This window comes from Pongo pygmaeus, chromosome 7 (genome assembly GCF_028885625.2).
Source record: "Pongo pygmaeus isolate AG05252 chromosome 7, NHGRI_mPonPyg2-v2.0_pri, whole genome shotgun sequence".
NCBI lineage: Eukaryota > Metazoa > Chordata > Mammalia > Primates > Hominidae > Pongo > Pongo pygmaeus.
This window is the reverse complement of record NC_072380.2, coordinates 85,716,863-85,743,978: the sequence shown is the minus strand read 5'-3', so window position 1 is coordinate 85,743,978 and position 27,116 is coordinate 85,716,863. Positions and strand designations below refer to the sequence as shown.

At 37.4% G+C, this 27,116-nt stretch overlaps 1 protein-coding gene across 27 annotated transcripts in view; it reads left to right on the top strand.

The window, feature by feature from the left end:
• Positions 1-27,116, top strand: part of STAU2 (staufen double-stranded RNA binding protein 2) — a 330,823-nt gene that overhangs the window by 162,774 nt on the left and 140,933 nt on the right. For all 27 annotated transcript variants that reach the window (XM_054497841.2, XM_054497834.2, XM_063668903.1 and 24 more), the window contains one exon: positions 4,613-4,673. In XM_054497841.2, the coding sequence (XP_054353816.1) occupies positions 4,613-4,673 (61 nt within the window). The remainder of the gene's footprint in view (positions 1-4,612; positions 4,674-27,116) is intronic.

Below are 27,116 nucleotides of genomic sequence, written 5' to 3'. Positions count from 1 at the left end.
ATTTCTTTGGCCTCTGTCCTTTGTTGAGTTGACTATTTTCTGGACAGTTTCCCTTGTTCTTGGTTTACTTTCTTGTTTTGATGGAGTACATACTTTAGGGCCTTCCCTGTGAAGGATACATGGGAAGTAAACTTTTTTTTGAGATCTTGTGGTCTGAAATTTTTTAATATTTCCCACACACTTGGTAGTTTTTTTCTAAGCTGTAATTCTAAATTGGAAGTAAATTTTCACGGAGTTGGGAAGGCATTGCACCCTTGTCTTGTACCTCCCAGCATTGCTGTTAAAATTTCAACACCTGATTCTTCAGCCTGTATATGAAACTTTTACCCTTCTCCTCCCTCTCAATGCTTTTCTGACTATTTTCTCAGGGGTTCTGAGATGTGTGTATTTTATATGTGTATTTGATAAATTGTGTTGGACATTTGAGTTTTAATCTAGAAATTCATATACTTTAAACTGAGAAATTTCTTATATTATTTCTTTAATAATTTCTTTACTTTTATTTTTGCTGTTATTTATTTCTGAGATGCCAATCTTATGGATGGTCTTGTGGTTTTTCTTTTCTCCCCCTATTTCTGTTTTTGTTGTTGTTCTGTTTTCTAGGAAGATTTCCTCAAGTTTGTTTTCTAGTCCCTCTCTGACATTTTCACATCAGCTATTTTATTTTTGATTTCCCAGAGTTCTTCCTCATTCTCAGAATATTCCTTTTAAGGTTTCCTATTCTTGTTTAATGGGTGTAGTATTTCTCTTACGTGCCTGAGGATTTTTTTTTTTTTTTTGCATTTTTTTTCTTCTGTTCTCCTCATTATCTTTCTGTTCCTTGTGGTTTGGAACCCTGGATGTGTCTTCTGAGGGGCAAATGAGAAAAGAGGCTTGGAATCTTATTTTTCAGTATGAAACCTTGGAACTCCCATCTCCTTATTTGCAGGGTGACACATGGATTTCACCCTCAACTATGCCTGGTATCCAGAGCCTCTCTGTTTTAGCCTCTCCCAACAGGAAACCCCTATTAGGAAGGGGTAGGCACCTGATTGCATGGGGTCAAAGAGGTGATAGAGAGATTTCATAATACCTTGAAAAAACTTCCAGACAAGTCTTTCTGTTTCAGCCCCTTCCAGGATTCATCTTTAAATGTACCAGGTGTACTCCTAATTCTGGAGGCTTTCTAGGGTTCTGGGTGACACATCACCTTACTGTGAGCTCTTTGTTGGCTTCTTCCTCTGCCGGTTAGGTTTCAGTTACTCACATCTGCTAAGCTAGCTACAACTTGTTCATCTGCTTTCCACTTTCCAGACTTTGACTTACCTCCTGCTGTTGTCTCCTATATTTGTTTGCTATAAAGAACTGCTAGAGATTGGGTAATTTATAAAGGAAGAGGTTTAACTGACTCACAGTTCTGCAGGGCTGGCTGGGGAGGCCTCAGGAAACTTAAAATTGTGCCAAAAGGCACCTCTTCACAGGGCAGCAGGAAAGAGAAATGAATGCCGAGTAAAAGGGGAAACCCCTTATAAAGCCATCAGATCTTGTCAGACTCATTCACCATCAAGAGAGCAACATGAGGGACCCACCCACTTGATTCAGTTATCTCTGTCTTGTTCCACCCTTGACACGTGGGGATTATTACAATTCAAGGTGAGATTTGGGTGGGGACACAGAGCCAAACCATATCATCTCCTTTTATATTTCTTGTTTGTGTCTGAGGGGTACAGTAGAAGAAATACAGAAAGTAAGGATTGGGAGGTGAACTGTACTTTGTGCTTGCTGAATTTCTCCTTTTCAAGAGAGAAGTTCTCGTAGTAATTACTTGACCTCATCTCTCCTGACCTCTTCCTCTTACTCTTCAAACAATGATCTTTAAAAGAAAGAAATTTTGAAGTTAGGCATAGCTCTCAGATGAAAATCATATGTTACTTACTGGATGAATTGTCTAATATATACATGTTTTGAGATGGAGTTTCACTCTTGTTGCCCAGGCTGGTGTGCAATGGCACAATCTCGGCTCACTGCAACCTCCGCCTCCTGGGTTCAAGCGATTCTCCTGCCTCAGCCTCCTGAGTAGCTGGGATTACAGGCATGGGCCACCATGCCTGGCTAATTTTGTAGTTTTAGTAGAGACGGGGTTTCTCCATGTTGGTCAGGCTGGTCTTGAACTCCCGACCTCAGTTGAGCTGCTCGCCTCGGCCTCCCAAAGTGCTGGGATTACAGGCTTGAGCCACCACATCCAGCCAATTGTATAGTATTAAGGTAACATAAGCAAGGTAAGGATAGGAGAAATTAGTTTAGTCGAATAAAACAGATTTTATTAATTCCACTTATTAAAAATGAAAAACTTGTTTAGAAAGACAAGAATCCTGTGGCTAATTGTAGAACTGCTCCAGGATTCTGGAAACATAATTATTTCTCTAAGAACCTAAACAGTTGTCAGCACTTTGATAAGTACAGGCTATGTTTTGGAGGTATGAATAAAATTAAAAGTATGGTAGGAATGTAAAAGAAAAATTGAACATACTTTGTTTCTTTCTGTTCACCAGGTTTTCATGTGAATAATGATTTTAGCTGCTTTTCAAAATCTTTTAAATTTCTTTCATCCCTTGGAACTGGTCTACTTCTGTTTTCTCGCATTTGTTTTTTCAGTAGTCCTTTCCATCCCGGCCGTACCTTTAGAGCATTCTTCTTAATAGTTCCAAACTCTGTTCTTCATCTCACTGTTTTTCTTTTCATTCTTAGATGGCACAGTTTTACTTAATCTGTAACTTTTTTGTTCATTCCTTTCTTTAGCTTCTTTTTTCTCTCCTGATGATGACAGTACAAAGGTAGCATGATTACTCTCCTCTAGTTAGAAGACGTAGTTTGATGTCCTGGCACCTGTGCATATTATCTGTGTGACCTTAGAGTAATTACAGGAACTCTAACCCTGTTTGCTTGTCTTTAAAATTGAATGTTAATATCACTTATCTTACCAAATTTTTGTGAGGATGAAAATGAGATAATCCATATTTATGCAAAACACTTAGCACATTAGCAACCACACTTTTAAATCTTAAGTGTTAGCTATTAGCTATTACTACTATCAGTCTATTTTATTACATAGTAATTTCTCTCTTGTGAAGGATGCCTGTGTTAGCATTTTGCAGTCAAAGGTTATAGCAGCAATCTCTCAGGATGGTAAATGTTGATGAAGACAGGAATTTGTGTTTTAAAGAGATAAAAGAGCTAATTAGAGAGAGAAAGAGATGCTCCCTAGTTCATATGAAGCTGCTGGTTGTTTCTAACATACTGTCAACTTATTCTTCAGGATTCTTTATTTTCGATTTTGCTTCTGCTGTCTGCCACTATATCTTTCCTTGTCACCCTAAGATGTATGATTAAAAAGGAATGAATTCAATAAGAACAACTTTTTTAAAAAAATGAACATGGGTAAACTATTTGCAGCAATTGTATTTTGTGTTTATATCTAGGCTTAATTATCTATTTGACCTTTGACCATTAACATAAATATAAAATGCTGATCATTATAAGAGATAAGTTACCAGCTGTACGGAAAGATAGTATAACTAAAGTCACTTATTAATTTGATTTGAATACTTACTATTTCAAAGCATATACATTTCAGCATGTATTTTATACCAAACACTAACCATTTGGCAAAAGTCAGAATATTACATGTTTTGCTTAAAGTTAGGACTTAGTTTGCTTAAAGTTAGGACTTAAAGTTAGGACTTAGTTTTCAATTTTTTTGTATATGTCATGTTTTTAATTAATTTATTTATTTTTATATTTGTATTTTTTGTTTATGTCATTATAGCAGTATTTGGTGACCCTTACCATAGGACTTTTCTAGATGGACATAGTAACATTTTTGTCTACAGAAATGTTTGATTGTTAGATTGTTCATTTGACCTCGGGAATCATACAAAAGCTCTTTTGGTCACTTAAGCATTTGTGGTGATGATTATTATTTACTATTTTAATAAGATTTACTTTTTGGCCAGGCTTAGTCCTCATGCTTATAATCCTGGCACTTTGGGAGGCCAAAGTGGGCGGATCATTTGAGGTCAGGAGTTTGAGACCAGCCTGGCCAACATGGCGAAACCCCATCTCTACTAAAAATACAAAAATTAGCTGGGCATGGTGGCAGGCACTTCTAATTCCAGCTACTCGGGAGGCTGAGGCAGGAGAATCCTTGAATCTAGGAGGCGGAGGTTGCAATGAGCCGAGACCAAGCCATTACATTCCAGCCTGGGTGACAGAATGAGACTCTGACTCAAAAAAAAAGAAAAAAAAAAGATTTATTTTTTTCACCACCTAGCTAGAGCTTATATTCTATATAATACATATATTGAATATTGGCTTTATGCCTTGAAGTATAAATTTACATGATCAGACAAAAGTAGAAGGACGTGAGAAGTAGATTTAGGTGCAGAAAAGGAATAAATGATACCTTTCATGTTAGTTTCTTTTGTAGCCATCGTCCCAGGGTCAGAGATAGGGATAACATGCAGAATAACCATGTGAGAGGACTTTGCCTTTGCTTAATTGGTCACCTTTTTTTTTTTTTTCTTTTTGAATAAGCTTGTTTCTCTGGATTTGAACAATTGATTTAATCTTTCAGACAGGGGAAAACAAAGGATGGAGTGGTCCAAAGCCTGGGTTTCCTGAACCAACAAATAATAGTAAGTTCTCATTTTTATGTTGTCTGCACTTGGTGTTCATCAGTGGCTCAGTGACTAGCTGTCACTGGGATTGGTTGGGTCTATCTGGGTCTGAGAGGCTGTGTTAAGTATTGTGGAGGGTACAAAGGAGTCCTGGTGTTTGCTTTCCTGGAACTGACAGAATAGCTGGAAAACTAAGACACAGATACACTTAACACAGTTAAGCCATTGCAGACAGAGTGCCATTTAATACATGTAGTGATCACATGCTTTTTTAAAGTTGTCATTTTTATTGAAACAACATTATAAAAAATATAAAAATATAAAAAATAATTTAAATAATATAAAAATAATTTTATAATAAGAAAAATAAAGAAGTAATTATCTATAAGCTGATTATGCTGTCAACTCAACTTTCAAAGTTCCAATTTTTTTATGCACACAAATTTTTATATAATTATGATATGCATAAAATTTTATTGTTTTCACTTAACATTGCCTAAGCATTTTTTGCGTTTTGCTGAGTCATTAGAATTGTAATATTTTGTTAAAGTCACTAAGTGAAATGTCAGAAATGTAAGAATAAAATTGCTCAGTTTTGTTCCACTTACAGTATTGTCAAACACTTAAAAAACAGTTTACTAATTTTTTTCAAATGTATGTGATCAAGATATTTTACATTGGACGTTTAGACATTTTTCCTTAATACTGTCCCTCACTTCCTGAAAAGCGTCTGTTTCACTGAAGTGACCATTTTACTGTAAATCAGTGAATCAAAACATTTGGCTAGTAAAAACACCCAGTCTATCCCATTTCCAACCCTATCTATCTTCTTTACAACCTCTGGACACTGAAAAAGCTTAAATCTGTAAATTATCATAATCCGTGGTTTTAGTCTTTGATATTAGTGGCTCATCTCTTGATGTATAATGAAATTAGTAACAAATTCTTATCAAAGTATGCTCATAAGAATTGAATTCTTGGATTATCAAAACTAGCCTCTTGAAAAGAATATTTCAGTGAGGTAATGGCATTTTGGGGTTGCTTTCTGGGAATAATTTAAATTAATGTGCTTCTGAGCCCTTGGCCTATATAAATAGGGGTGATGAATATGATGGCCTTAGCACATAGCCCAAGGAAAAAATGGAATCAGTTCAGGATTCCTAGAGTTTGTGTTCAGTTCCTTTGATGTTTGAATATATTGGTTTATAATGATTTGGTGAGGGAATGTAATAAACATGAAATTGATTGCAGTTTTATGTAAAGTACTTAGCACAGTACCTGCTTCCTAGTAAGCATGTAATGAATGTTGATTTCCTTCCATGCCTCCTCCCTCTTTTCTTTTATAAAAATGATATTATTCTATGTAGGTGTGCCAGAAATTCCATTCTTATACTTTTGTCTGTCAGATGGTTTGTGCATACATATGGTGACCAAGAATATATAGCTTATTATTGAATGGTTACATTTAGGCACTAAATATTTTTTTCAAAGAATATAAACTTTATGTATTTTAATATAAAGATCAAATAGTTATTAACTTGACAATTTTAATGTGAAATCACTTTATAGATAACCTGCAGGCTCCATCATTAAACAGTGATGTTTTGGCACCTAGCTTTATGTGTTTGTTTTTTTTTTAACTTGCTAAGGGATACATCTCATGGGATGACAAGTGGGGGATACTTCTGTCCTGTGCAGACATGGGAAGGAATATCACAAAGAGGCCAGTGAATTTAAGTGATCAGAAATGTGTAAGAATGCATAACGGGTTTGCTTGAGACATAAAGTTAGAAGTGGGAAAACTATTTGAAGCCAGCTTAAAACTTAACCAGACGGTTAATGCTTTAGGAATTCCTGGCCTACAATGGTTCAGATTAAGACTTTGAAATAAGAATATTCTGTTATCCCTTCCCGCTGTAAGGAGGTGAGAAAGCTGCTCTAAGAGTTCTTTGAATGAACACTGGATTGTCCCTTCCTTGGGTTACCGTAGAGGATAAGGGCAGCCCAGCTCTGAAAAGTAGCTGTTTCATTCCCCAAGGGTTAGTTCTTACAAGTGAAACCTGAGTCCCCTTGAGCCCGCTCAATGGCGCTTAAATACAACATTAGGAAGAAGTTGGACTGTGCTTAGGAATTGATCATTCAGATGATGGACCAATTAGCTGAAAATTAATTTAAATTCATATACTATGGTAATATTTAGGTTAACTTCTTAATCAGTTTCTTAAGTTTGAAATTGTATTCTAAATGATTTCTGTCCTGTGAAGAATACCGGAGTTAGCATTTTGCAGGCAAAGTTTAGAGCAGGGATCTTGTGGGATGGCACATGTGGGGGAAGACAGGAATTTGAGATTGCCAGTGCTGGCTGCCTCGCTGACATACTGTCTGACCTTGAACAACTCAATTTACATCTTATTATTCAATTTTCTCTGTTAAGAGTTATGCATACTAATTTATAATGTTGAGAATCTTTAATTATGTAACATTTATAAAATGATTAACCATCCTTGAGTAACATCTGAAAAGGTAACATATTACTTTGTGAAAAACACTGTCATCATGAAATGGCTAACTCACTATGGTTTTTTGTTTGTTATGTTTTGTTCAACTCTACATTGCTTCAAAATTGTAGTTTTAAAGATCAAATTTTTAGCCACCCATTATTTGGATAAATAATACGAAATTAGCTTGGAACCATAATGTACAAAAATGAAAACAAGGGAATGCAGAATTGGAAAGGGGAAAGAGGGGAATTTTAATCTGGCATAGCACTTAACTATAAGTAGACAAAAAACATTAATGTACATGTGCATTTAATTTTTTAAGTGGAAGATATTTTTTAAAAGATTACAGTCATAGGAAACTGCTAACAATTACAACTAGAAAATAGTTAAATGGTTTTGCAAGTGATTGTGATTACATAGCCTGGTTCCTCAATTTATTTTCCTTGCTTGATTGCCTGCAGATTTAAAATATGGACCTAATTTTTGGGTGCTGCTCAGGCTTTCTTCATTGTACTGAAATGCAGCAGAAGGTAGACTATTCTAAGTGTGTTTTTATCCTTTGAATCACTGTAATAGTTATGTTGAAGAATAAGAACACATAACTCTGTAATGTGAGGTTTATGTTAAGTTTAGCATAGGGCAATTTTATGCTTGGTGTACACATAAAAAACTAGATTTTTACAGATGAATGACTAACTTTTTTAAAAAAAGATCATGAATTTTAAAGATCTACTGACAGCTCATGGCTCTTGGAAAACTTTGTAAAATATTTAGATACAGTTCAGCTGATAATATCTCTTTTTGTATTCACATTCCATGTTTCTTATTAATACAGGCTTTTACTTAAAAGCAGGTTCATAGTTTCTTAAAGGTGAACTGTAGCTTAATTCAAGATTGGACTAAGCTCAAAGGTATTCGCTGGTATGTGCCGAATCCACCCACTAAAAGATTATTCGGAGGCATTTTTCACATAAATATCTTTCCGTTAACCTTTTAAAAAGTTTTATTTAGCCTCTATGAAATATGCTGGCGCTTCTAGGTTCATTAGAGATGACCAAAGACAAATACTTGTGGAATGAGATAGCATTCTTATTGACCTCTTTAGAATCTTGTTGACTTACCAATATTTTTGTCACTTTTGTTTCATATGCATGTATTATTAAACACTGGACATTCTGAAACCAGGAGGCTACACTGTCCCAGTGATATGACATTGGGTAGATTGCCTGCTGGTTTCCCAAATGCTGTGTACTATATTTAGAACCTCTAGTGTTTTTTTGTTTTCTTTTTTGGGGGGGATAGGGGGTGGGAGATAGAAGGGAGGTGTATAAGTGTTGGACTTTTAAGGTAATAGATTAATATATACTTTCTTTAATAGTGTTTTGAGAGAGCTCCCTGAACAAATTCCCTTTGGGGTTCCCATAGTAGAAACCACTTTGTAGTGAGACAGTTAAAACAGTTGGAGCCAATTGGATGTAAATATAAAGCTGAGTGATCCAACTTAATTATTTATTTAGACGTAAATACTGTGTTAGAAATGTAAGAATGTAGTCAGCTTTTAGTGATCTTATTTAGAAGGATTGGTGGGTTACTTGTACTGGGCAGCCCAGTCCCTGAATACCTGGTTGTTTTCAAACAAAGGTCCCGTAAATAGAGGGCTATCTGAAGCAATTGGGAGCAATGGGAACATACACATTCTCATTGCTGTCCATTTGAACCTGCAGGTAGAATTGCTCCTTCTCCTCTGAACACAGGAGGAAAGATCCAAATATTTCAGAATGATATCATCCTTCTTTTACATTGATGACTGTATGTTAGACCTCCCTAAGTGGTGAGAAGCTATAGTCTTTAAAAAATTACATTGACAAGAATTCTCCTTTCTTGCCTACTGAATCTAGGAAGGAAGATTAGAGGTAGTGTTAAGCTTGCCTCTGTTTTAGTCATACCAGTTGAGTCTGTCTTTAAAGATCCATTGATTTAAAGGAAAAAGAATCTGAAATTAGAGAGTAAGTTTTTAATCAGATTAGCACAGATAACATGTTTTTCTGCAATATTCTCAGGAAAGATTTGATGAGTTTAAATTGTGATTTTAAAAACTCGCTTGGCTCATTTTTACACATAAAAAGATATCAGATATATTTTTTTAAAAAATGGAAATAATATGAGCATTTTTAGGATGCATTTATTCATTGCAGTATGATAGTGTTTCTAAGCATAAGAGCAACGGATGAAACCATAAAGTAAAAAAGATGGATTTATATACGTAAATGCTAAAAACAAGTTCAAGGAGCCGCGTAAGAAAATAAAAAGGCAAATGACAGTATAAATTGCAGCATAGCAACAAATCGAATATATGCAAAGGACACATAAAAGTCAATTTTTTAAAAAAAGGCCAACACCCCAATGGCCAAAGGTCTTAAGAAGACAATTAAAAAGAGCAGATAAGAAATCATGAAAAAATGTTTAGCAATCAGGAAAATGCAGATTAAAAATAAATGTTATGAAATTTCTGATCCACACAAATTGTCAGGGATTTAAAAATGATACTTCCAACTGTTGGGGAAACAGACTGTCACATGCTGCTGATGGGACTCTGACTTATTGCCATTCTGAAGGGAATTAGCCATAAGTATACAAAGCTTAGGCCCATTTCTTTCTAGAGCTTAACTAAAACATACGGAAAAATAGATTTAGTTTTCCATAATGAACATATACTGGTTTTATAATCAGAAAAAAATGAAGAATATTTAAAACACTGACATTTACAAACTTTGGCCTGAAATACACAATCTGACTGCATTTAAGCGTAAATATTTTATAGATAGATAGATAGATATAGTTTTTTTTTTTTTTTTTTTTTTTTTGAGATGGAGTCTTGCTGTGTCGCCCAGGCTGGAGTGCAGTGGCTCAATCTCGGCTCACTGCAAGCTTCACCTCCCGGGTTCATGCCCTTCTCCTGCCTCAGCCTTCCCACTAGCTGGGACTATAGGCGCCTGCCACCATGCCCGGCTAATTTTTTGTATTTTTAGTAGAGACGGGGTTTCATTGTGTTAGCCAGGATGGTCTCGATCTCCTGACCTTGTGATCTTCCCACCTTGGCCTCCCAAAGTGCTGGGATTACAGGCGTGAGCCACTGTGCCCGGCCATAAATATTATATTTAAACAGCTAGGGAAGCAGAATTATCTGTATACTGAAGTCTTGAGGAAACTTTTCTGAAGGTAAAGAAGAGGAGACATAGTTTTCTAGAGTCTGAATGAAATTTCAATTTCTGAAATGTATGCTGAAATTTAGAATATGTACTGTGTATTCTAAGAGGTCTATGGGGATCAAAAGGTGTTTAAAATTAGTATTTTCAAAATTAGGAGCAGACTGTAATGATAACACAGGTAAATATCTTGCAGAAATTCAAAGTTGAAGTTTTAAGAACTACTTAATTGCTTTTCTCTGTTAGCAAAGAAACTGTACAATAAGCATAAGGAGAAAATAAAGGTAATGCTCCTAATTACTCATTCAGTTTGTCTAGAAAGATGGAGTTTTATAAAATCTTAAAGTGTATTACAATTTGTGAAGGAACATTAACTGCTATTATTTTAAAGAAAAATAGGCAATATTTGATGCATAACGTATTTAACACTTTTATAAGTTATGAAGCAAGATAATGAACACCCATGAACCCACCGCCCAATTTAAGAACTAGACATTACCAGTATATTTACCTTCACCTTTGTTCTCCTCTTTCATATCCCCCATTGGCTGTGCCTCCTCCAGCAGAAGTAGCCACTATCTCTGAATTTTGTATGTAGTCGCCCCACCCTTTATTCCTCATAATTTCATCAAATAAATGAGTCCTTATCAATATTTGTTTAATTTTGCTTTTTTTTTTAAACTTTAGAAAAATAGCGTCGTATGGTATATTGTCCTCTGGAATTCTGCCCTCCCCCGCCCCCCAGTTAAAATTGCAATTTAAGATTATTTTATTTTGTTACATAAAGTATTTCATCCACTGTGTGAATATCCCATAATGATTTATCCATTCATCTGTTGGTCCACAGTTGGGATATTTTCAGGATTTTGTGATTATAAACAATATTATTATGAACATTTTTGAACATTTCTACTGGTGCACGTGTATAAGAGTTTCTGGGAGTGGAATATAATATGTGTAAGTTCAAATTTACAAGAAATACCAGTTGTTTCATAGTGGGAGGGCCCTTCAAAGTATCTAATTTCCCATGCTGTAACAAGTAGAAATCTTTTATCATTTTTTACCTTCAATTCCATTTTTGATAATGAATTTAGTTGAAGTTTAGTTCAAATTCCACTATTTCATTAATTTTATTTTTCATTTTCTATTTTTACTGGGGTTTTTGAATGGGGAAAAATTAAAAATGCAAAACAGCTCTCCGTATTTTTGTCCTCATTAGTGTAGTGGCCACCCTGACCTTCAAGCAAGTAACTTATGGTTGTTTTTTTGTGTGTGTATTGTCCCAGAATTTATATATATGATTTATGTACATATGTATAAATGTATATACATTTGATACACACATATATATACATACAAATTCAAATATATATTATTCAATCCCCTAGCCTTTTGAACATGCTGTTCTACCCATTTTTTTTTTTTTAGCTTAACAGTATGTCCTGAAGATCCTTTCCTATTGATATGTTTGGGGATTTATTATTATTTAATCAGTTTTTCACAGATGGATATTTAGATTCTTTATAGTCTTTTCCTATTATCTGCCATGTAAAAACCTCATACATAAGTAATTTTACATATGTAGTAGCATATTTGTTGGAGAAATTCCTACAAATGGAATTACTCCATTACAGAGTATGTATCCTTTTAATTTTGATAGATGTTGCCAGAGTACTGTCAATAGACATCAGTTTACGTCTCTACCGTCAGTGTAGGAGATTTCCTGTTTCCCTACAGCTTCAGCAACACAGTGTGCCATCAAAGTTCTGAATCTTTGCCAATTTGATAGTTGAAATATGGTATTCAGTATAGTTTTATTTTGCATTTCTCCTATTAAGAATGAGACTAAGTATGTATTTGGTAGATCTATGAACCATTTCTATACTTTTTCTGTGAATGACATAACCATATCTGATGTCCATTTGGAAATTAGATTAGTTAGTCTTTTTCCTTTTTTTTTTTTTTTTTGTTTTACTTGGTAGGACTGTGTGTGCATCTGTGTGCCTTTATGACATGAAAATTCTTTTCTGTTTTCTTTTAAAGTTTGGTTTTTCTTTTTGATATATTTGAATGACGTTTTAAAATAGTCTTTTCTTTTATAGCATGTGTAAGTTGGGTATAATTAATAATACCTTTCCGACTCTGAAATTCAAAACATTTCTTTATTTTAATTTAATTTAATTTATTTATTTATTTTATTATACTTTAAGTTCTAGGGTACATGTGCACAACGTGCAGGTTTGTTACATATGTATACATGTGCCATGTTGGTGTGCTATACCCGTTAACTCGTCATTTACATTAGGTATATCTCCTAATGCTATCCCTCCCTCAGCCCCCTACCCCATGACAGGCCCCAGTGTGTGATGTTCCCCACCCTGTGTCCAAGTATTCTCATTGTTCAGTTCCCACCTATGAGTGAGAACATGCAGTGTTTGGTTTTCTGTCCTTGCGATAATTTGCTCAGAATGATGGTTTCCAGCTTCATCCATGTCCCTACAAAGGACATGAAGTCATCCTTTTTTTATGACTGCATAGTATTCCATGGTGTATATGTGCCACATTTTCTTAATCCAGTCTATCATTGTTGGACATTTGGGTTGGTTCCAAGTCTTTGCTATTGTGAATAGTGCCGCAGTAAACATACGTGTACATGTGTCTTTATAGCAGCATGATTTATAATCCTTTGGTTATATACCCAGTAATGGGATGGCTGAGTCAAATGGTATTTCTAGTTCTAGACTCTTGAGGAGTGGCCACACTGACTTCCACAATGGTTGAACTAGTTTACGGTCCCACCAACAGTGTAAAAGTGTTTCTATTTCTCCACATCCTCTCCAGCACCTGTTGTTTCCTGACTTTTTAATGATTGCCATTCTAACTGGTGTGAGATGGTATCTCATTGTGGTTTTGATTTGCATTTTTCTGATGGCTAGTGATGATGAGCATTTTTTCATGTGTCTGTTGGCTGCATAAATGTCTTCTTTTGAGAAGTGTCTGTCATATTCTTTGCCCACTTTTTGATGGGGTTGCTTGATTTTTTCATGTAATTTTGTTTAAGTTCTTTGCAGATTCTGGATATCAGCCCTTTGTCAGATGGGTAGATTGCAAAAATTTTCTCCTATTCTGTAAGTTGCCTGTTCACTCTGATGGTAGTTTCTTTTGCTGTGCAGAAGCTCTTTAGTTTAATTAGATCCCATTTGTCAATTTTGACTTTTGTTGCCATTGTTTTTGGTGTTTTAGTCATGAAGTCCTTGCCCATGCCTATGTCCTGAATGGTATTGCCTAGGTTTTCTTCTAGGGTTTTTATGGTTTTAGGTCTAACATTTCAGTGTTTAATCCATCTTGAATTAATTTTTGTATGAGGTGTAAGGAAGGGATCCAGTTTCAGCTTTCTACATATGGCTAGCCAGTTTTCCCAGCGCCATTTGTTGAATAGGGAATCTTCTCCCCATTTCTGTTTTTGTCAGGTTTGTCAAAGATCAGATGGTTGTAAATGTGTGGTATTATTTCAGAGGGCTCTGTTCTGTTCCATTGGTCTATATCTCTGTTTTGTTACCAGTATCATGCTGTTTTGGTTACTGTAGCCTTGTAGTATAGTTTGGAGTCAGGTAGCGTCATGCCTCCAGCTTTGTTCTTTTGGCTTAGGATTGTCTTGGCAATGTGGGCTCTTTTTTGGTTCCATATGAACTTTAAAGTAGGTTTTTCCAATTCTGTGAAGAAAGTCATTGGTAGCTTGATGGGGATGGCATTGAATCTATAAATTACCTTGGGCAGTATGGCCATTTTCACGATATTGATTCTTCCTATCCATGAGCATGGAATGTTCTTCCATTTGTTTGTGTCCTCTTTTATGTTGTTGAGCAGTGGTTTGTAGTTCTCCTTGAAGATGTCCTTCACATCCCTTGTAAGTTGGATTCCTAGGTATTTTATTCTCTTTGAAGCAATTGTGAATGGGAGTTCACTCATGATTTGGCTCTCTGTTTGTCTGTTATTGGTGTATAGGAATGCTTGTGATTTTTGCACATTGATTTTGTATCCTGAGATGTTGCTGAAGTTGCTTATCAGCTTAAGGGGATTTGAGGCTGAGATGATGAGTTTTTCTAAATATACAATCATGTCATCTGCAAACAGAGACAATTTGACTTCCTCTTTTCCTAATTAAATACTCTTTCTTTCTCTCTCTCTCTCTCTCTCTCTCTCTCCCCCTCCCTCCCTCCCTCTCTCCTCATCTCTCTCTCTCTCTCTCTCTCTCATAGGAGTGGTGCAAGAGGGCATCCCTGTCTTGTGCCAGTTTTCAAAGGGAATGCTTCTAGTTTTTGCCCATTCAGTATGATATTGGCTGTGGGTTTGTCATAAATAGCTCTTAATATTTTGAGATAAGTCCCATCAATACCTAGTTTATTCAGAGTTTTGTCAAAGGCCTTTTCTGCATATATTCAGATAATCGTGGTTTTTGTCTTTGGTTCTCTTTATATGCTGGATTACATTTATTGATTTGCATTTGTTGAACCAGCCTTGCATCCCAGGGATGAAGCCAACTTGATCGTGGTGGATAAGCTTTCTGATGTGTTGCTGGATTTGGTTTGCCAGTATTTTATTGAGGATTTTTGCATCAGTGTTCATTAGAGATACTGGTCTAAAATTCTCTTTTTTTGTTGTGTCTCTGCCAGTCTTTGGTATCAGGATGATGTTGGCCTCATAAAATGAGTTAGGGAGGATTCCCTCTTTTTCTATGGATTGGAATAGTTTCAGAAGGAATGGTATCAGCTCCTCTTTGTACCTCTGGTAGAATTCAGCTGTGAATCCATCTGGTCCTGGACTTTTTTTGGTTGGTAGCTGTTAATTATTGCCTCAATTTCAGACCTGTTATTGGTCTATTCAGGGATTCAAGTTCTTCCTGGTTTAGTCTTGGGAGGGTGTATGTGTCCAGGAATTTATCCATTTCTTCTAGATTTTCTAGTTTATTTGCGTAGAGGTTTTTATAGTATTCTCTGATGGTAGTTTGTATTTCTGTGGGATGGGTGGTGATATCCCCTTTATCATTTTTTATTGCATCTATTTGATTCTTCTGTCTTTTCATCTTTATTAGTCTTGCTAGCGGTCTATCAATTTTGTTGATCTTTTCAAAAAACCACTTCCTGGATTCATTGATTTTTTGAAGGGTTTTTTGTGTCTCTATCTCCCTCAGTTCTGCTCTGATCTTAGTTATTTCTTTCCTTCTGCTAGCTTTTGAATGTGTTTGCTCTTGCTTCTCTAGTTCTTTTAATTGTGATGTTAGGGTGTCAATTTTAGATCTTTCCTGCTTTCTCTTGTGGGCATTTAGTGCTATAAATTTCCCGCTATACACTGCTTTAAATATGTCCCAGAGATTCTGGTATGTTGTGTCTTTGTTCTCATTGGTTTCAAAGAACATCTTTATTTCTGCCTTCATTTTGTTAAGTACCCAGTAGTCATTCAGCAGCAGGTTGTTCAGTTTCCATGTAGTTGAGTGGTTTTGAGTGAGTTTCTTAATCCTGAGTTCTAGTTTGATTGCACTGTGGTCTGAGAGACAGTGTTAGAATTTCTGTTCTTTTACATTTGCTGAGGAGTGCTTTACTTCCAACTCTGTGATTAATTTTGGAATAAGTGTGATGTGGTGCTGAGAAGAATGTATATTCTGTTGATTTGGGATGGAGAGTTCTGTAGATGTCTATTAGGTCCACTTGGTGCAGAGCTGAATTCAATTCCTGGCTTTCCTTGTTAACTTTCTGTCTTGTTGATCTGTCTAATGTTGACAGTGGAGTGTTTAAAGTCTCCCATTATTATTGTGTGGCAGTCTAAGTCTCTTTGTAGGTCTCTAAGGGCTTGCTTTATGAATCTGGGTGCTCCTGTATTGGGTGCATATATATTTAGGATAGTTAGCTGTTCTTGTTGAATTGATCCCTTTACCATTATGTAATGGCCTTCTTTGTCTCTTTTGATCTTTGTTGGTTTAAAGTCTGTTTTATCAGAGACTAGGATTGCAACCCCTGCTTTTTTTTGTTTTCCATTTGCTTGGTAGATCTTCCTCCATCCCTTTATTTTGAGCCTATGTGTGTCTCTGCATGTGAGATATGTCTCCTGAATACAGCACACTGATGTGTCTTGACTCTTTATCCAATTTTCCAGTCTGTGTCTTTTAATTGGAGCATTTAGCCCATTTACTAAAATCTCTCAGCATTTGCTTGTCTGTAAAGGATTTTATTTATCCTTCACTTATGAAGCTTAGTTTGGCTGGATATGAAATTCTGGGTTGAAAATTCTTTTCTTTAAGAATGGTGAATATTGGCCCCCACTCTCTTCTGGCTTGTAGAGTTTCTGCCGAGAGATCCGCTGTTAGTTTGATGGGCTTCCCTTTGTGGGTAACCTGACGTTTCTCTTTGGCTTCCCTTAACATTTTTTCCTTCATTTCAACTTTGGTGAATCTGACAATTACGTGTCTTGGGATTGCTCTTCTCAGGGAGTATCTTTGTGGCGTTCTCTGTATTTCCTGAATTTGAATGTTGGCCTGCCTTGCTAGGTTGGGGAAGTTCTCCTGGGTAAAATCCTGCAGAGTGTTTTCCAACTTGGTTCCATTCTCCCCGTCACTTTCAGGTACACCAATCAGATGTAGATTTGGTCTTTTCACATAGTCCCATATTTCCTGGAGGCTTTGTTCGTTTCTTTTTACTCCTTTTTCTCTAAACTTCTCTTCTCACTTCATTTCATTCATTTGATCTTCAATCACTGATACCCTTACTTCCACTTGGTCAAATCAGTACTGAAGCTTGTGCATGCGTCACGTAGTTCTTGTGCCATGGTTTTCATCTCCATCAGGTCATTTAAAGTCTTCTCTACACTATTTATTCTAGTTAGCCATTTGTTGAATCTGTTTTCAAGGTTTTTAGCTTCTTTGCAATGGGTTTGAACATCCTCCTTTAGCTTGGAGAAGTTTGTTATTACCGATCATCTGAAGCCTTCTTCTCTCAACTCTTCAAAGCCATTCTCCGTCCAGCTTTTTTCCATTGCTGGCGAGGAGCTGTATTCCTTTGGAGGAGAAGAGGCATTCTGATTTTTAGAATTTTCAGCTTTTCTGCTCTGGTTTCTCCCCATCTTTGTGGTTTTATCTACCTTTGGTCTTTGATGATGGTGACGTACAGATGGGGTTTTGGTGTGGATGTCCTTTCTGTTTGTTAGTTTTCCTTCCAACAGTCAGGACCCTCAGCTGCAGGCAGGTCTGTTGGAGTTTGCTGGAGGTCCACTCCAGATCCCGTTTGCCTGGTTATCACCAGCGGAGCCTGCAGAACAGCAAATATTGCAGAACGACAAATATTGCTGCCTGATCCTTCCTGTGGAAGCTTCGTCTTAGAGGGGCACCCAGCTGTATGAAGTGTCAGTCAGCCCCTACTGGAAGGTGTCTCCCAGTTAGGCTTCTTGGGTGGCAGTCTTGAGGTGGCAGTCTGTCCGTTCTCAGATCTCAGACTCCATGCTGGGAGAACCACTACTCTCTTCAAAGCTGTCAGACAGGGACGTTTAAGTCTGCAGAAGTTTCTGCTGCCTTTTGTTCAGCTATGCCCTGCCCCCGGAGGTGGAGTCTACAGAGGCAGGCAGGCCTCCTTGAGCTGTGGTGGGCTCCACCCAGTTCGAGCTTCCCGGCTGCTTTGTTTACCTACTCAAGCCTCAGCAATGGTGGACGGCCCTCCCCCAGCCTCACTGCCACTTTGCAGTTTGATCTCAGACTGCTGTGCTAGTGGTGAGCGAGACTCTGTAGGCATGGGACCCTCTGAGCCAGGCATGGGATATAATTTCTTGGTGTGCCGTTTGCTAAGACCATTGGAAAAGCGCAGCATTAGGGTGGGAGTGTCCTGATTTTCCAGGTACCGTCTGTCACAGCTTCCCTTGTCTAGGAAAGGGAATTCCCCAACCCTTTGTGCTTCCCAGGTGAGATGATGCCCTGCCCTGCTCCATGTGCTGCACCCACTGTCCGACAAGCCCCAGTGAGATGAACCTGGTACCTCAGTTGGAATGCAGAAATCACCCATCTTCTGCATCGCTCACGCTGGGAGCTGCAGCATGGAACTGTTCCTATTTGGCCATCTTGGAACCTCAAATCAAAACATTTCTTTTAAGTTATCTTCTGGAACTCTTATAGTTTCATTTTTTGAAATCTTGAAGTCTTGATCCATCTGTTATTTATACTGAAAGTATGGACCCAACTTTATTCCCCACTGCATTGAGAGTTCACTGTTACCATATACTAAGATTATGAATTTGGCATTATTCCAGACTTTCTGTTCTCCTCTGTTCATCTAACTATTTATGTGCCAGTTTTAATCGTTGTCTTTTTTTTTTTTTGAGACAGGGTCTCGCTCTGTTAGCAAAACTCTGTCAGTTGTGCAGTGGCATGATCATAGCTCATTGCAGACTTGAACCCCTGGGCTCAAGGGATCCTCTTGCCTCAGCCTTTCAAGTAGCTAATTTTACAGGCACGTGGCACCACACCCAGCTTTGCCCCCCCTCCCCCCACTAGAGACAAGGTCTTGCGGAGTAGCCCGGGCTTGTCTCAAACTCCTGGCCTGAAGTCATCCTGCCTTGGCTTCCCAAAGTGTTAAGATTATAGGCATGAGCCACTGCACCCAGCTTAATCACTGAGTGTTTCTTGTGTTTTAACATGAGTCAGTTTAAAGCAATGTGTGTTTAAACAAATGTGAATAAAGATGTACTTGGTCTGTAATCTTCTTGCACATACTACATGGAGTACAAGTAATTGAAAAGACAAAAATCTCCTTCCTTGGCAACAGAAATAAGAGATGTGAGAGTAGTCAAAGCATCAATTATGAAGCACTAAAATAAGCAACAGGGAACTAACTGTATGGTTGAAAACTATTAAGGTTCAGGAAGGCAGTGCAGATAGTTTCCCTAAAACTTCTTTGTATAATGTTAATGCATCATTCATTCTTTCATTTTTTTAGAAAGTATTTATTTACTATATTGTACCCTTTTTGGTATTATTGATGATTTCAGTAAAGATGAAATTGCTTATTGAAAGACGAGTCCATATGTAAGATAAATACCACCATCCCGCCCAACTGCCCCCTACCCCCAGCAAGTAAGAAAAGGTGGGATGCCTGTAATCCCAGCACTTCGGGGGCTGAGGTGGGTAGATCACTTGAGGTCAGAAGTTTGAGACCAGCCTGGCCAACACGGTGAAACTCCATCTCTACTAAAAATACAAAAATTTGCCAGGCATGGTGTGGCACATGCCTGTAATTCCAACTGCTCAGGAGACCAAGGTGGGAGAATTGCTTGAACCTGGGAGGTGGAGGTTGCAGTGAGCACAGATTGTGCCACTGCAGCCTGGACCACAGAGTGAGTGAGACTTCATCTTAAAAAAAAAAAAAAAAGAGAGAGAGACAAATATTATTTCAAAAAAAAAAATGTCAATTGTTTACATCGTTTTCTTGTTGCCCAGGCTGGAGTGCAGTGGTATAATCTCGGCTCACCGCAACCTCCGCCTCATGGGTTCAAGTGATTCTTCTGCCTCAGCCTCCCGAGTAGCTGGGATTACAGGCATGCGCCACCACACCTGGCTAATTTTGTATTTTTAGTAGAGATGGAGTTTCTCCATGTTGGTCAGGCTAGTCTCGAACTCCCGACCTGAGGTGATCTGCCGGCCTCGGCCTCCCAAAGTGCTGGGATTACAAGCGTGAGCCACTGCGCGCGGCCTTTTTTTTAATCTTAAAAAGTAAATCATATAGCACAGTATCTGGCATTGTTGGTGCTCAGTATTTGAGCAAATGCAAGAACTACATTTTCACTTTTTTCCCCACCGTATTAATGATCTTTTGAGTAGTTCATAACATATAACAATTAGAATTCTAGGAATTTAGGTGTGATCCAGACCTGAGATTCTCAGCGTGGGATTGTTGGACTCAATATAATAATGGTTGGCATAATTAGTATTTCAGCAACCTAATGGAAATAATACAGTTACTCTTAGTAGATTGCTTTGCTTTGGATTAGAATTTTATTTGAATTCAGACCTCAAGATGTTCTGAATCTCAGGTTGGCAGTCTTTGAAAGATGATTTATTATTACCTAATAAATGCAGTCTGTCTGAAAGACAGATCCTTTAAGCATGGTATGCATAGAAGAAAAACAACATAAGGAGTCCTAAGTGTGAAAAGGTTGGAGAATGTCCAACCTCACATGTTTTACATACAGGAAAATTAAGGCTCAGTTGATTTTATAACGGGTCGAAAGACACCCTTAGTTAAAGGTAGTGAAGACTTGAACTCATGTCTTCTGACTCCAGGGTCTCTGCAGTTGCCACTAGATAGCACCTTTATTTCTAGATATAGCATTTGCTGGTAATTAAAGGAAAAAAAGAGAATAGTGTTTTTAAGAAATTCCACTAAAATTAAGTATGCATTTTTTTGAAAGAATGTTTTATATATCATGTACCAGAATCTTTTTTTATAAAACATTTAAGATGTTTTATTACATGGAAAATGTTCAAACTATTGTTTCAGATACAGGCTTGATATTTGGGTGGATCATGTAAAAACACTAAATGGCTGAGAAACTATGTGAAATGTTTGTTTTAATTATTATTACATCAGTGACACAGCCATCTACATTACTTGATTTTTCTTAAGATTTAAAAAACTTTAGTAATAGTCAAATTTAAAAAACACTCAACAGGCTTTTTGGGTGATGTTATTCAAGTGTGTTCTTTTATTCCAAGCTTTCTGGTTTGTGTTAAGATGATTCATAGATTATTAGAGCTGAAAGAGATTTTCAAGTTCCTTAAGACTAATTCATTTTATAGATGAAGAAAGCATGATAAGGAGAATTTCTGCTGCCTCAACTGAAATCCAGATAGCTGGGCTCCAGTCTGGTACATTTACCAATGTACTATTGTTGTTTTTACTTTATTACATTTTGTGTTAATATAGAACATTAGACTTCTTTTTTTTGCTTTACCACTAAAAAAATTAAATACAATAAGTTCTTAACATCATTGATAGGTTCTTGGAAACTACTTTAAGTGAAATGACATATAACGAAATCAGTTTTACCATAGGCTGATTGATGTAAACAAGAGTTAAGTTCTTACAACATATTTGTGGTTAGAGAAATATTACCAGACTTCTCAATAAAGACCCAAATTGTAGTATTAAACATTGAAATAAATATGAGCTTACATGTATAATTAAGAAAGTTTAATAAAAACAAGATAATTGTTTACTCAATGTGTGGTGAATAAGTGAGTGGTAGCAGTCATGGTGGTGGTGGGTTAAATCAAAGAATAAACGTTTGCAAAGTGAAAATTGTAAGCAGTACTTCCTACCACCACACAATTAAAAAACAAACAATAACAAATATGGTGGGCTCACTGAACACTTTTGTACTGCATTGTTTATTGTTGTGCATTTGTATAATGTATTAGTCTGTTTTTGCAGTGCTGTAAAGACATACCTGAGACTGAGTAATTTATAAAGAAAAGAGGTTTAATTATAAAGAAAAGAGGATAATGGTTCTGCAGGCTGTTCAGGATTTTGCTTCTGGGAAGGCCTCAGGAAGCTTACAGTCATGGCGGTTGGCAAAGGGGAAGCAAGCATATCTTCACATGGCCAGCAGGAGAGGGAGAGCAAGCAGGGGAGGTGCTACACACTTTCAAACAGGCAAATCTTGTGAACACTCTATCCAGAGAACAGCAAGGGGAAGTCCGCCCCCATGATTCAGTCACCTCCCACCAGGCCCCTCCTCCAACACTGGGACTCCAATTCCACATGAGATTTGGGTGCAGACTCAGAGCCAAACCATATTATATGATTATCGTGCATTTTACAGATTTTAATTTTACATTCATTTATATTCATTCATTTTCTAACCCACTTATTCCAGTTCAGGATTGAGGTTATCCTAGCAGCTTAGGGAGCAAAGGCAAGAACCAACTCTGGACAGGATGTCATTCCATTCCAGGACACGTGCACATGCATGCGCACATACACACACACATGCACACATGACACTCATACTGGGACAACTTAGACCTGCCAGTGAATCTAATATGCATATCTTTTAAATGTGGGATGAAACTGGAGGACCTGGAGAAAACCAATGCAGATATGGGCAGAACATGAGAACTCCACATAAGACAGTGGCCCCAGGTGGGATTTGATTTTTTTCTCATCAATATTATAACAAAATGATTTCGAACAAAACAACATTATTTGAGGACCCACTGAGTATATTTTCTTTTTTTTTAACTTTTGTTTTTTAAGTTCAGGGGTACACATGCAGGTTTGTTATATAGGTAAACTGTGTCATGGGGGCTTGTTATACAGATTATTTCATCAGCCAGATATGAAGCCTAGTACCTGTTAGTTATTTTTCCTGATCCTCTACCTCCTTCCACCCTCCACCCTCCACCCTCTACCCTTCGATAGGCTCCAGTGTGTGTTGTTCCCCTCTGTGTGTTCATGTGTTCTCATAATGTAGCTCCTACTTATAAGTGAGAACATGCAGTATTTGATATCTGTTCCTGTGTTAGTTTGCTAAGGAAAATGGCCTCAGCTCTATCCATGTCCCTGCAAAGGACATGATCTCATTCTTTTTTATGGCTGCATAGTATTCCATGCTGTATGTATACCACATTTTCAACAAATGGTGCTGGGAAAACTAAATATCCCAGGTATCCAAAATATGCTGGCTCTGTCAGCACTCCAAGTGAAGCAAGACAAAAATTAGTCCCTTGGGAAGCCCTCCGGAAACCTAAAATGTTGGATGCACATTCCATTCACCTTTACCCCAAGGGAGAATTTGTGATCTGGAATGCTCTCTCCTGGCACTAAGCTATGTGGCACTAAGCTATGCTGACTTAGGGGGGTGGTGTGGGTAAAGTGAAATTGTTCTTACATGTTTCAGTGTGGCCATTCTTGGCTTTGTGCTCATCTGGGGTACTGCAACTTCTTAACTGGATTCTGGAATTCTCAGAAAGGTATTTTGGTCTGTATATCATTGTTAAATCAATGTATGAGTTAGGAATAAGGGCTGGGAATTCTTGTTCTACCATCTTGCTGGTGTCACTCAAGACCACTTTTTTATTAAACTTTTTATTTTGATGGCCAGGCATGGTAGCTCACGCCTGTAATCCCAATGCTTTGGGAGGCTGAAGTGGGAGGCCAGGAGCTTAAGACTAGCCTGGGCAACATAGCAAGATCCTGTCTCTACAATAAATTTTAAAATAATTAATAAAAATTTTATTTTGAGAAAATTCGATGCACATGCAGTTGTAAGAATTAATACAAAGAGATCCTGTGGACCCTTTGCCTTGTTTATCTCTGGTAACATCTTGCAGAACTATAGTACAATATCACAACTAAGGTATTAATATAAATATGATACAGGACAGTTCTGTCACCATAACAGTTCCTCATGTTGTGCTGTTATAGCCATACCCTCTCCCCCACCCCCAGCCCTGGATTGAGTGGAAATTCTGGTCCCCATATGGTCTCCACTGACACCATAGTGAGGTGACCTTGTTCCCACTAGTTCTGATTCTCCTTTCTTCTCTCCTGACACCACTCCAGCACGAAGGGGAGGGGGCATCCTATTACTGCTAGGTGGGGGTAGAAGTTTAGCGTCCCTACATGATCTCCACTGACACCACGGGGCTAGGATGAAAGTCCAAGCTGCCTACTCAGTTTTTTCTGACACTACCACATCAGGGAAGTTGGGGAGAGTTGTTACAGCTTTGCAAGGGTGAAAGTCCCCTCTCTGCCTTTGATACATAGATAAAAGTGGGAGAACAGGTTTTTTTGTGTGTATTTGGCTGGACTAAGGTGTGTTTTGTCTAAATTTTCTTTCTTGCTAGGCTGCTTCTTTCCTGGTTCTAAAAAGTGAATTTGTTATTTTTACAAGAAAATTTAAAAATTGGATAAGTACTCTCTCTATATATATATGTATATATATACATATATATGTATATATACACATATATATGTATATATACACATATATACGTATATATGTGTATATATACATATATATGTATATTATTTTAAAAATACAGTTTTTGAGATGGGGTTTTGCTGTGTTGCCCAGGCTGGTCTTAAACTCCTGAGCTCAAGCAGCCCTTCTGCCTTAGCCTTCCAAAGTGGTGATTATAGGTGTGAGCCACTGTACCTAGCCCAGTACTTAATATTTATACAGTTCCAGTTAGTTGTTTTTATTAATAATATTGTGGATTCTTCCATAAGTTTCTGAATAATATATAATAGACTGAATAATAGACTAATGTGTAGTAAATTGTTAAATCATAATTAGATCATATAAGGAGAATTGTAAGAAAGTGTTTTGTGGGTTAAGTTCTTTAATCCTAATGCTGTGCTTAAGTTTTTCTTTAAGTGAACCTAATATTTGAATTTACTTTCTTCCCACAAACAAAATTGTGAAAATAGCCAAATGCATTATTTTTACATTTTTCCCAGTGGGTGGTTTTACAATGAGAAAATCTCAGTCTCCCTATCTATCTTTTTTAAAGAGACAGTGTATCCAAGCTGGAGTGCAGAGATGCCATTATAGCTCACTGCAGCCTTGAACTCCTCTGCTCAAGGGATCCTCCTACCTCAGCCTCCTGAGTAGCTGGGACTACAGGTGCATGCCACCATGCCCAGCTAAAGTTTTAATTTTTTGTGGAGACAGCACCTTGCTGTATAGCCCATGCTGGTTTTGAACTTGTGGCCTCAAGTGATCCTCCTGCCTTGGCCTCCCAAAGTGTTGGGATCACAGGTGTGAGCCACTGCACTGACCTCCATCTTTTCTTTTACTATGAGAGGGGAGACTGAGGTTCATTGAGCCTAGAAAATAGGTCTGAAATGAAGAAATGAAGTTCAGTATCTTGACAGTTTCTTGTCTCTATCATGGTGTTAGAATACTTCAAGAATCTAAATGCCCAGAACTTCTTAAATGTATAGATATAAGAACAGTAGTTCTTGGTTTGTTATTTGTTTTACTACTGAAAGGTAGTTATACTTGCTGACTGTAGCCAGATGCCTGGATACTGGCTCCAACACCTGCCACTTACTGGCTGTGACTTTAAGCCAGTCATATCACCTGTGTCTTAGGGCCTTCAAGTGTAAAATGCGAATATTCATAGTCCCTACTTCTTGGGGGTCATTGTGAGGATTACTAAACTAATATATGCAAAGTATTTGGAACAAGCCTGATATCTAGTAAGGACTCTATGAGTTTTAGCCAGAATTATTATTGTTATTGTATTGTATTGTGAGCTGTTTGCAGGTATTGACTAGGAAGCAATAGGAAACCTGGCAGAGGAGTATTGTAGTGCAGTGTTTGGAAGCTGCTGCGGTAGACATTTCAGTATGTGTTTCTTCCTGCTGAGAGATCAGGTCACTTTTGTCATATGTCAGACTTATATAATCCATTTTTTGGTGTTTTTCTGTCGTAGGGAAATCATAACTAATGGAGTTTTTCTGAGAAGAAACATAACCAAGAAGAATGATCTTTATTTTATGAGCAACATTTTAACCCCACTTAAATAAACTAAAAATTGAAGATGACTTATTATCCTCACAAGTTGCTCTCAAACATCATTTTTCACAGCAACTATTTTGTCTTACTTGGTAGAAATAGTCACAGTTGTGTCTTTATTGAAAAGCTGAGCCTTGAAAAAAATTTCTTCTAAATAAGCCAACTAAGTGAAATCTTCCTTATTATTAAGAAGAGTGGTGAATGCGCTTCTGGGGAATTCCTGAACTCCCCAATCACTTCCCTGCACCACACTGACTCTGAGTCACATACAATGTGCACTGCCCTTGTTGTGAAGTCAACCTATTTCAAACTATTTAGGGGCCCGTGGATCACTATTAATAACCCCTGTGCCAGACTGTTCTTTGATTTGCATGACTAATTTTGGGCTCCAGAATCTTCTTGTTAAATAAAATTTCTGGCAAAAGTATAAGTTACTGCATTTGTGTAAGGTTTAAAAAAAAAAAAGATGATGAATTTATTCACCATACCCAGGTTCATATTCTTTGTTATTACATGCTTTCCATTTTCCTGTTTTAAAGAAAAAATAGCAGCCAGTCCTGAATTTGAAAACTCACTCGCACTTTTATTTGACTAAGGTACAAGCTTTCCAAAGGCATTTCCCAGTTCATCATAAATTGATCTTTAAAACATTTTTGAAGAACCTTTGTCGCTGTTATTTCTGTTCATTTTTGGTGTTTTGAGGAATATGTATTATTTACTATTTTGTATTCCTCCTTCTTCCTCTTGGAGGTGTGCTGGATGCTGTGTCATGACCTGGGATTCTACCTTTTTGGGGGCGAGAGTGGACTAAGCGCATTTTCCTGTTGGTACTGTGTTCACCAAAAGGCAAACACCTTCCTGAAAAGTTCTTTGTCAGTAATTTTATTCATAAACATTCACCAAATTAAGAACCCTTCACATACATCATTATGTTAAATGTAGCAGAAAAAAAAGGACCAATAAAATGCACAAATTAATAAAATCAGTGCTTCCGTTCAACTCTAAGGGTAAGAGCAAGGTTAATTTTCACCACTGTTCAGGTTATGCTTTTTGAGCACATTAACATACATCATTTTGGCCAGGCGCGGTGGCTCACACCTGTAATCCCAGCACTTTGGGAGGCCGAGGTGGGCGGATCACAAGGTCAGGAGATCAAGAACATCCTGGCTAACACGGTGAAACCCCGTCCCTAC